The 12,345-nt window shown below is 41.3% G+C and overlaps 1 protein-coding gene across 1 annotated transcript; it reads right to left on the bottom strand.

Annotated features, from left to right (window-relative positions):
• Window positions 1-623: 623 nt before the first annotated feature.
• Window positions 624-3,684, bottom strand: LOC145806845 (uncharacterized). Its single transcript, XM_082904680.1, has 2 exons — window positions 3,391-3,684; window positions 624-758 (listed from the first exon to the last, which is right to left on the bottom strand). Exons 1-2 carry the CDS (start codon window positions 3,682-3,684, stop codon window positions 624-626), a joined length of 429 nt encoding a protein of 142 aa, XP_082760806.1.
• Window positions 3,685-12,345: the final 8,661 nt, after the last annotated feature.

The raw sequence follows: 12,345 nt of genomic DNA, 5'->3' as shown, positions 1-12,345 counted from the left end.
TTCTGTCTCTTCCCCTTCCACTCGAAAATTCGATTCTGAGTAGCAATATTCCCTTCTTCCATAATGGCCCTCTCTAGCACATCAACATACGTAGGTAACTTCAACACATTGATTCGATCAAGGATAGCATTCCGTAATCCCCCCTCGAACTTCCTCGCCTTCTTGTAATCCGTATCCACCATATGAGGTGCAAACTGAGCTAGTTTCGTGAATTGGGCTTCATACTCTGCAACAGTCTTATTCCCTTGTCTCAGAGTTTCAAACTCAGTCACTTTCTTATCCCGCATACCCTGCGGAAAATACTTATCATAAAAGAGTTCCAGAAATCGGGTCCAAGTCAACCCTTGATGTTCAACCCTTGTAAGCATCCACCATCTACGGGCCTCGTCTTCAAGAGTGAAAGCAGCCAGTTGTACCTTCTGAGCTTCAGTGCATGGAAACACCTCAAATAACTTTTCCACTCCAATTACCCATGCTTATGCTTTCATCAGTTCAATTCCCCCTTTACATATTGGTGGCTTCATTTTCTTGAATTCTTTTGTGAGAGTGATGGTTCGGTCCTCAGCATGATAATCTTGCATCACAGGCGGAGGTACCGGTGGCAGTGGCAGCTGTGGCAGTTGTTATTGTTGTTGTTGTTGTTGTTGTTGTTGTTGTTGCCGTAGAGTTTCCGTCATTTCCATGATCATTATTTTGATTCTGTCTAACCGTGCAGAGGTAGAATCCTCCGGATCATCCATCCTTGTTCTCACAATGATCTACATAATACTCAATTACAACACACACAAAAGATACACAGGTAGACACAGATAATAACCATTTCGAAATACTTGTCAGTAGATGTTACAAAGACAAATCACGTTGCTATCGTTTACTTCATAGGCACCAAAGACATCATGCATGAAACCTAAGTCTTTTCTAGACATCTTAAAGCTCAATGGATTCGTGTGTGAGATAGCAACTCGTGCTCTGATACCACTTGTCACGCCCAAACCTGCCCCTAAAAGTTTTGGCATGACCGACCCATAATGGGACTTAAAACTCAACAGTCAAAAGCATGACCGACTTATATAATACGGGGGCCTGAACGGAAGCAATTATTAGTTTAAATGACATCCATTGAGCCAGTGTTTAAATGCCAGGATCACAAAACATGTCATTGCATAATTCCACATATAATGAAGCATATACGTAAGTGATACCTATATACAATCCCAACCCCGTAACTGAGGGCATAACCAAAACATCGATGACGAAAGTTATACATGTTTATCAACATTTAAAAAAAGGCTAGTGACCAATGCTAATGGCTATAAAAGGAATTCCACAAAAATGAGTAGCTTCAACTACTGCTTGGACACAGCGGGGTTAACAAAAGAAAAGCTGCCAGGGCTGGACTAAGACCGACCTCCAAGCTGATTACCTACAGAGACATACATAACACGGAGTGAGTGGGGCTCAGTGAATAATAGTATGTAGGTAAGTCAAATGAATAAACATAAATCACACCGTATATAAGTACATGGTTCACATATCTGATCTTGTTCTGTAATCATTTCCAAAACGGCCTTGGGCCATATATTAATGCAGAACGGCCTCAGGCCCAATATTATACAAAAATGGCCTCAGGTCCACATATCATACAGAACGGCCTCAGGCCCACATATCAACAGCTGTTTGAACATTGGAGGGTAGGTAGAACATCGACATGTAGGCTACCTCCCTCGGCCTTAGGCCATGAGTCATGATCAATTCAAATCATATTAGGGTCGGTGAGACATCGACATGTCATCACCTCCCTCAGTGTTAGGCTATCATCAAGATGTAACTTATATCTGAACGGCCTCAGGCCCAACAATAGCAAGACAGAACGACCTCGGGTCCATAAGTACACCATTGTCCAATATCACACGTGAGTTTTCCAATTGTTAATTATATAGAGACATAGCTCATTCACGATTAATGGTAAGCTAACGATAACTATTAGCAGCAAATAAGCATATCACTACAGTACTATTACTCACAGTGCTGTGGCGGAGTGATAGTCCCTTCTTGTATGTGACCTACACACACATGCAACTCATAAATTAGTCCCTTTTCCTTTTTAATCGATAATCGATTCGTTCAACATTCATTTAATTACAAGCATTTTAAAAGCTTCAAATACACATTTTAGCAACCCCAGAGGGTCAAACAAGAGAAAGGAAACAAACAAGATTTTTCTCCATGGGCGGCACGTGCGGAAGCCCCCCGCCGCACGTGCGCCCCGCACGTGCACTTATTTCAGTACCTTAACCTCGAATTCCCCTGTTTTTCGCACGTGCGGCATGAACTCCGCACGTGCGGTCGCAGCCTCTGTTTTCAGCAGTCCGAACCAAGGCCAAAATCCAACATGGTCACCACATCACAAAGGGGAAAATTGGGAAAATCAACTCAATATTGTAACATAACATCACCATAATGTGAATCACAAGTCACAATACCACAACAAACATGAATTACAAGCTTGATTAACCTATAACCCTTTTCTAGTGGTTGCATTTGATGTGTGAAAGATATATATATATATATATGTGTGAGTTCAACATATCAAAACCAAAGAATAAGGTATAATTTTCCTTCACAAAGCTCCAAACACCTAGAATACAAGGATCCTCCAATCAATTAAGCAATTATCACACACAATACCTTCCTAGAAACCCTAGCTTCATGAATATAAAAGGAATTTCAATTTAAACCCATTGGAGAGGTTATTCTAGGTGGATTATATCTACCTTGATCTCAAAGCTCCACAATTCTTCTCAATTTCTTCAATCTTCTCCTTGTTGAACTTCTTCTCTCTTTTCTCTTCCTCTCTACACTCTTTCCTTTTCTCAGGAGATATTTTTCTTATGATATAAAAGTGACTAGGTTAAGGGTTTAAGAGGGTTATTTAAGAGTTGACTACAATTTAATCAATTTAGTCATTGCGAATAAAATTTTTACAAAAATTCGTATTATGATCCAAAAATCATACTTATCACAATCATAAAGTCCATTTCGGGTTATCATGCTTCTAAGGCTTTCAATTACTGATCTAATCATCAAAATTGTAACAGATTTCTCTCATAATCGATAGATATAGATCCATAATCTTATAATTCACACAATTAAACTTAATTCACATGGAATTTCACATTAAACATATAAGTGCACATAATAAGACACTGAAAGCATACCAGAAACATATAAGAGGGTCGGGTTATTACACTCTCCCCCTCTTAAATAAGTTTGGTCCCTCAAACTTGTTTTACCTTATGACAGGAACAACTCCGGATATTGGTGTTGCATTTCTTCTTCTTTTTCCCAAGTAGCTTCTGTTTCATAATGTTCTTGCCATTCGACTTTTACCATTGGGATTACCCGGTTCAGTAGTTGTTTCACTTGCCTGTCCAAAATTTGAATTGGTTTTTCTTCATAGGTTAATTTGTCATTAAGTGTAATTTGATGGTAGTCTATGACATGAGACGGATTTGGGAGGTAACCTTGAAGCATAGATATACGAAACACATTATGTACTTGGCTCCTACTTGGTGGAAGAGCAACTCGGTAAGCCACCAAACTCACTTCCTCTAGAACTTGGAATGGACCGATATATCGGGGTGTTAACTTACCCTTTTTAGCAAATCTTGGGTGTCCCTTCATCGGAGTAACTTTCACAAAAACTTGATTACCTACCTCAAATTCCAAATCTCTTCGTCGGTGATCCGCATAACTCTTTTGTCTACTTTGAGCTGTTCTCAACCTTTCTCAAATAGTTTTAATCTTTTCGGTCGTCAACTGTACAATTTCAGGCCCTAACGGTGATCTATCTCCGACTTCAGCCCAACACACGGGGGAGCGACATGGTCTCCCATATAAGGCTTCATAAGGTGCCATTCCAATGCTTGAATGGTGACTATTATTGTACACGAACTCCACCAATGATAGAGAGAGAGAGAGAGAGAGAGAGAGAGAGAAGAGAAAGAGTTCCTCTAACATGTTTTTCGCATCAGTTTTGAGGAAAAAAGCTCAAGTCCAAGACCTAGGACATCACAATCTTCTCCTCTTAAGAAATTTTGTAACTAAAATTTGGTTACACCTTTCACTAACCACCTCCAAAGAACAAGGACAATATAACAACAAAAGGGCTTTGAGTGGTAACAACCACACTAATAACAATAATGAATCCATATTAACAACAAATCAATTATAACATGGGGAGATCAATCTCAAGAACATTTCACTATCACCCTCAAAATTTTCCATGGGCCAAGGCGACAATCCAACAATCACTAATACTATAATCATAAGCATAAGTTCAACAACAATTGTGACAACTCTGCAACAATTCTCATGCTAAAAAGACAACAACCATCATAACAATAAGTGGTTAAAAATTTCAATGATTTATTCTCAAACACAAGAGAAAATTAAAATCTAGAATAAACTAAGCGTTTTCAAATAAATCTAGATACTTGGAGCAGACTTCCGCCACCTGTTCCCAAGTTGCTTCCTCAACCCCATGGTGTCTCCATAACACATTTACTAACGGTATAGTTTTGCCCCTCAACACTTGTTCTCGGACATCTAAAATTTGAACCGATCGCTCTTCATACAAGGCATTCTCATCTACCTCCAATTCAGCCCAATTAAGTACATGTGAAGGGTCGGGTTCGTACTTCCTAAGCATAGATACATGGAATACATTGTGAACCCCAGCAAACCTTGTCTCAGTAAGATTTTAAGAAATATGTGGTCACTAACCTCAAAGGATAGAGGTCATCTTCTCTTATCGGCATAACTCTTCTATCTGCTTTGAGCCGTAGCTAACCTTTTTCGAATGAGAGCAACTTTCTCGGTCGTCTCTCAAAAAATCTTCGAGCCCAACATCGGTGCATCACCCACCTCAGCCCAACAAATGGGTGATCTACAAGGTCGGCCATAACCGGCCTCGAATGGTGCCATCCTGATACTAACCTAATAACTATTGTTACAAGCGAACTCAATTAGTGGTAGGTGCCTCTCCCAAGACCTCTTGAAATCAAGAACACAAACTCTAAGCATGTCCTTCAAAATTTGAATAGTACGCTCAGACTACCCATCAATCTAAAGATGATAAGCGATGCTAAGGCTCAACTTAGTTTCCAACATCTTTTGAAGGCTTTGCCACAATCGGGTGGTAAAACAAGGATCTCTATCCGAGACAATGGTCACAAGGACCTCATGAAGTCGAACTATATCTCTAATGTATAACTCTACCAAATAATCAACTCAGTCGCCTGTGTACATCGAAATGAAGTGCGTAGACTTAGTCAACCTATCAACAATCACCCAAAAGGCATCATCGCTCCATTGTGTTCTAGGGAACCCAACTACAAAGTCCATGGTAACATGCTTCCATTTCCACGAGACTATAGGTAAGGGTTGTAGCGAACTCGCTAGATTTTGGTGCTTGGCCTTCACTTGTTGACAAGTAAGCATTTTGAAACAAATAAGGTGACGTCTCGTTTTACTCCCCTCCACCAAAACTGACGAATAAGATCATGATACATTTTTGTGCCTCCTCGAATGCACTGCAAGGCATAAGTAATGAAATTCTCGGAGTACCCCCTCCCTACAAAATTTTGGCACAAATAAACGGCCTAGATACCTCACACTCAAATCCGAGTAGATGTTCAAACTGTTCTCTTCCTTCCCGTTGGAGATCCTGTCATGGATTGTCTCCAGTTCACGATCACCCAATTGTGTCTCTAAGACTCTACTAATCAAGGTAGGTTGAGCAATCAAATTAAATAAGGTAGCACCCTCGCTAGACTCACCTAGATGCAAATCAAACTCACTGATATCACCTAGCATATCCCGAATGGCCACACTTGCCACACTGCTCACTGATTTCCTACTCAAGGCATCAGCCACTACATTGGCCTTCCCTGGATGATAGTGTAACTCATAGTCATAATCCCCCATAAATTCCATCCATTTCTGTTGGCGTAAATTCAAGTCCTTTGTGAAAACAAGTATTTTAGACTCTTATGATCGGTGAAAACATCAAACTTCTCGTCGTACAAATAATGCCTCCAAATCTTCAAAGCAAATATTACTGTTGCTAACTCTCAATCATGGGTGGGGTACTTCTTCTTATGAGTTTTCAATTGTCGTGAACTATAAGCCACAGCCTTCCTTTCTTGCATTAACACACAATCAAGTCTATCATGGGACGCGTCACAATAAATAGTATAACCCAAGCCCCTTTCTAGAATTATCAAAATAGGTACGGTGTTTAACCTAGTCTTAAGTTCTTGGAATGACTTCTCACAAGTCTCGTTCCATACAAATTTGACACCCTTCTATAGACATCCCCGAACGTCCTGGGAGGGAATCCCGTTTTGTTCATTGGGCTTACTACAGTTCGGACTCGATGTCACGGTTCTTAATCTGATCTCGCAAAGTGCAATGCGAGATTGATAAATCACCAAAGAGTCCAAATCCGGCAAATCATTTTGAGAAACTGATTTTTAGAAAGAAGTGCCAAACATGGACTGCTTTGCCAGATACAGAGTCGCCACTTAAATATTTTATTTTCAGAGAATTTAGGAAACCCTGACTCGTGCCTAAGGCCACGTGTCCGTCATCACCAAAGTTGCCTCGGCTCGGGAACTTGGGTACGATTGGGGAAGGTCATGCAATGAGCACTCCCGCTCGCCCGATTAAAGATCGGCCACTACTAAACGTGATATTGAGTTTTTGAAAACAAATGCATTCTTATTCTGGTTTATTAGCCTAGAATTACTACGTGATGCACACAGCAAAACAAGTATAGACTAGATCGCCTAATTTGGAACAAAGCATTGCATATCCGTTTGTTTGGAAAATGATTTGAAGTTTGCTACTCGCAAGTAGGCTAAAATGTAGATTTCAATGAATTGTCCCAATTCAAGTAATCCAACCTTCACCCACAGGCATTCAGGCAGTTATATCACATAAGCAGATAGCCTCATGGTAAGCATGCTGTCATGGCAGTCACTCACACGCATGCAAGGATGCTAAAGCATAAACACTTACCGAGTACTCCGAGCCAAAGAATGAAGTTAATTAGAAAACATGCATGAATCCTAACTATGCTGAGATGCCTAATGCAACACATGCAAGAATGCAACTAAGATAGGCTCAGCTATTCTAAGATGGCATATGAGATGCTACAGGTAACATGTATTCAACTTGGAATTGAAATACGATACAGTTAGTATGATGCACCGAGCCCGGTGCGTGCAATACAAATGAATGTTATGTGAACATGCTGTCATAAGTATGCTAATTTGAAACATGCCCTAAAACTAACCATCATAAGCTGGTAAATAAAAGGGAGAAAGACGTGGGGTTGGAAGACATGCATCACACACACGCACACTTATTACAAGTTCGCCCTCTCGCGAAGGGTCCAAATAAATAATAGAAATCAAATAATTAACTAACTAACGAGTTAACTAATTATTACACAACACTTAACTAATTAAACAAATTAATTAAGCTACTGAAAGCAGCAAAGCAGCCTCGGGAAGAGGGACGAATGCATGCATGCTCGGCTTCGCTCGGAAATCCATCGCCATGTCATGTTGCCTCTGTTTACACTGCTCTGCACCTCTGAAAACTTTAAAAGTCTCAAGGATACTTCTGAACCACCTTGGGGACATTCTAAGAGTCCACCGACCAAGAGACAAGGCCATCGGTCAAGGAGAACTGGTCATCGACCATATATGAGGCTCTTGGCCAACAATTTGTAGCCGACCGGCACTTCAAATGGCCGACCGGCCATCTATTCCTGCAGAATGCTGTTTTGCTGCAGCAGAGGACAAACAGAGCATGGCAATGCATTTACAAGACAATGTTTGCACAACCACCCTCCCTATCATGTTATGAACTCAAGGGAGTATGGTTCTCGACCCTCGGGCCGCCAATCACGCATTTCAATGCATGATGGCCAAAGGAGCCAAGTGTGCAATTTATATCAAATGAAATGCACACAACACATAAGGGGCCCTAACCTCTATCATGGTTGATCAAGAGGCAAGGGACGCATGCATGCAAGCAAAACTAATGCAACATGAGCATGTTAAGGACAATGCCATACAAGGCTAATGGTATAAGCATGCCAAATGCAATACAACCTAAACAAGTGTGCAAACATGCAAAGGATGACATGATAGCATGAACAATGCCAATATGAAATGCAACATGGATAACCTAACAAGGCTAATGGCATGCACAATGCATAATGCTAATGCTCACATACTCAATGTAAAACAACATATGCACTAATATGGCAAGATGCGACTAGCATACACGATGCGAATATCAAATAGCATACTCAATGCGACGAACTACATGGCATGCGCAATGCTATGAACTACAATGGCATACTCGATGCAAAATGGACTTAAACCAAAATGAGTGGGCCTCAGCCACACTCAAATCAGTGGCCAATCATGATGAAAATGAGGCAACAACACACGCACAAACATGCAAGGTGCAATGGCTCCGAGTCTAGGGCACAAAGCACAACTCTACAAGAGTATTGGAAGGATGAAACATGGCATATAATAGCACAAGTTCCAGCTCTGAAATGGCATACAAGATGGTCCTGAATCATGCAAATAACTCACACAATGCACGTTGGATGGCTCAAATACCGAAACTAGTGAAGCACATTACACTAGAGGCATGCAAAGCAATGCACAAATGACCAAACCAGCCCCAAACAGTCCCTATGTAGGCCCAAAACAGTGGCAAAATGGACTAAGATGATGTCTTGAAGTGCACAAAAATGAAGCTCATGCAATGGCTCATAAACAGGGCATACAAGCACAACTCTCAAATGCGCTTAAAAAGTGATAAACATGGGAAGATGGCGAATGAATAAGCTCTGAAATATCATACACAATGATACTAAAACATGCAAACACCTCAATATAAGCATGCAATAGGCTTCAAAACTCAAAGCTAGGCATGGCTATTACACTACAAGCATACATGGCAAGCATCATTCGACCATGGGACCTCAAAATAGAGCTAGGGTAGCCCAAATCATGAATAAAATCAGTTTAGAACATGGCCAAAATATGCTAGAATCGAGGGCCAAGACAACATGCAATGTAAGCTAGTGAGCATGGTTTACACTACAAGTATGTGAAGCATTCAAGAGGCCACTAAACCAACAAAAGACAGAGGTATGAAATGCCGAATAATGCCCAAAAACCCACTAAAAAGTGATCAACACATGCAAGAATGACGTGCTCCTTTGATAAGCTATGAATAGGATTATTCTACACATGCAAGAGGCACACCCAAGATGACAAAACCAGCTCTGGACAGAGCCTAGGAAGGCCCTAAAAGTCACCAAAAAGGGGCCTGAAACAAGGCTTGGAGGTGTGAAAATATAGGCTCCTTTGAAAGGCCAAAGATGCTAGTAAACAAGACAACAAGAGAGAGGGTCACCCCTCTCTGATTTTGGCCCTCAAAACCACATTCTCACCACTGAAAATCCACTGGATTTCAGTGGTAGGAAGGCCAAGAAAAGACTAGCTCGAAGGCCTTATGGCATGGCGCAAAACAAGGCCAAAACAAGCATGCAAGAGGGTAGATGACCCTCAACAACAAAATGGTCCTAAACAAACATGAAAAGGACCTTAAAACAAGACTTTTTTCAGTTTAAAACAAAGCTTAAATATGTATGCAAATGAGGTTAAGAGAAGGATCAAAATAATGCTAAAAAGAGGGAAAATGGATTACCCTTGTAGCTCAACAAAACCAGCAGCTTCTCCAGCCCAAAACCAACTCTTCAACCTCTGAAAATACCCTCCAAGGACCTTAGATAAATGGTGGAGGTGTGTGGCTATGAGGTGTGGTGTAATAAGCCAAGAACAAGACCCTTTTGAACCCAAAATATAGAGATATAAAGAGAGATATATCTTGGAGCCTTAGACAATTTTTTTTTTCAACCTCTCTAAAGGAGAGGGAGGCCCTCTCTTATAGAGAAACAAGAGGATTCAAGCTTCTTGGAGAAGCTAGAGCAAAGCTCAAGAGGTTCAAGCTTCCTCAAGAAGCTAAAACGAAGGTTCAAAAGGTTCAAGCTTCCTCAAGAAGCTAAAATGAAGGTTCAAAAGTTTCAAGCTTCCTTAAGAAGCTAAAACGAAGGTTCAAAATGTTCAAGCTTCCTCAAGAAAGAAGTGCCTCTGAAAGGTTCAAAAGGTTTAAGCTCTCCAAAAATCGTGCCAAACGAAGAAAGTTGAGCGGTCCTGAACCGAGGCGCACGACCGACGGTTCCGAAAATCAAAAACTGGTCTCCAAATGGGAACAGTGGTCTACGACCATGAAAAGTAGCCTACGGCCACTGAGAGATGGTCTACGAGACCTCTCCCTCCCTTCGGGAAGAGAAAACAGAATCTGGTTCGCAAACCGAGGCAAAGCACAAAAGAGTCCCGAGGTCCGGAGGCAAGGCTCTCAGCCGAGACTCTATAACCTCAGAACGAGCACAACATGCGTCATCACCGAGCGCTCAATCGATGACATCTGAGTCTTAAGGTCGGTCAAAAATGGGGTGTCTACACCTTCCTTGTCAACACGATCAATGGTGTGACTAGTCTAGAAAAGTCCCTTAGGAAACGGCAATAATACCCGGCTAACCCTAGGAAACTCCAGATTTCAAAAACATTCTTAGGTTGTTCCTAATATTGCATGGCATCTATCTTAGAAGAATCTACATTTACTCCTTCTCCCTACACAACATGCCCCAAAAACTTTACTTCAGTCAGCCAAAACTCGCATTTCTCAAATTTAGCATACAATTAGTGCACCCTAAGCAAGTCAAGCACTATCTGCAAGTGTTTCTCGTGTTCCTTCTTGGAGTTAATAAATCAAGATATCGTCCACAAAGACGACCACAAAACAATCTAAGAATTCAAAGAATACTCGATTCATCAAGTCCATAAAGAAAGCATGCGCATTGGTTAAACCGAAGGGCATTACTAGAAATTCATAGTGGCCATAACACATGAGAAAAGCAACAAGACCCTCTAAGTTGGTCGAATAAGTCATTTATTCTGGGTAGAGGACACTTGTTCTTAACGGTAACTCGATTCAATTTGCGGTAATCAATACAGAATCTCAACAACCCATCTTTTTTCTACGCAAAGAGAGCCGATGCTCCTCATGGTGTTGTATTAGGGCAAATAAAACCCTTGTCTAAAATTTCTTCGAGTTGAATCTTCAACTCATGTAATTTTGCGAGTGTAAATCTATACAATGCCATGGAAATCGGTGCCGTGCCAAGCACTAAGTCAATGGAGAGCTTGATCTCCTGGTGGGGTGGAAAACTAGTAAGATCCTCAGGAAAGACATTTCGGTATTCACAAACTACCCTCAGCAATTCAACTCGGACTCCATCACTTTCACTATCCAAGAGAGTTACAAGAAGACAACTAAGCTTGCTCCTACCACGAGGGTTATAAATTGGCGATAAGACTTTATCAGCTCGGTCCCCCAGAAAATAAAAATAGTCACCACTCGAGGTGCACACCATAACCCTTTGACGGTAACAATCACTAACAGCATGATACGAAGACAACCAGTTCATGCTTAAAATGACATCAAAACCCAACATGTCTAACAACACAAATGCAAAAGGAAGTCGGCACTCGACAACCTCTATCTCACAACCATGACATCCCCAGTCCAAGTCAACCTTACCCCAAATTGGTGACTCTACCCTAAGTGGAGACGCTAACTGAGCCACCTCTAACCCCAATGCAGAAGCAAAAGCAGAAAAGACAAATGAATGCGACGCACTCGTATCAATTAACACATTAGTCAAAGAATTGAACACAACAAAATACCTCTCACAATAGAGATCCTAGCTACTACTCTAGCGCTATAACAGGATATACGTGCCCCTATGGCCTTTGATCAACTTGCTCATCTCTCAGAGCATAGGTCTGCTGTACTGACTGAGCCAAGACAACTCCCTGATTAGCTCATAAGGTTTGGATTGAATGAGCCTACTAATGGTTGTGAGTCTACCTCGACTCTAATGCGCTAGATGCTCTTCCTAACTACAAGCAAGCTTTTCTGAAATGCCCCAACTAACCACGCTGAAAGTATGTAGGTCCTTGTTTCCTACTCTAGGACTGACTCTGAGATCGGTTAGGTGGTGGTGGTGATAACATTTGATGCCCTCCTCTCTTCTGTAGGTAGGCACTAGCCTTGTGACCCTGTTGGCCACACTTAAAACAAGTAAAGTTGCTCTGAGCATTCCTCCCCAGGCCAACACTT

Source organism: Camellia sinensis, chromosome 14 (genome assembly GCF_055761805.1).
Source record: "Camellia sinensis isolate YWXY chromosome 14, ASM5576180v1, whole genome shotgun sequence".
NCBI classification, from domain to species: Eukaryota; Viridiplantae; Streptophyta; class Magnoliopsida; order Ericales; family Theaceae; genus Camellia; species Camellia sinensis.
Note: the sequence above shows the minus strand (reverse complement) of the source record. Positions and strands in the feature narration are given on the sequence as shown.

Bases quoted from the DNA above. Each gene is read 5' to 3' on its own strand.
- LOC145806845 (XM_082904680.1), bottom strand. From the start codon at position 3,684: ATGAAGGGACACCCAAGATTTGCTAAAAAGGGTAAGTTAACACCCCGA. The intron at 759-3,390 runs GTAAAAGTCGAA...AGTATTATGTAG, and splicing joins TGAACCGGGTAATCCCAATG to ATCATTGTGAGAACAAGGAT.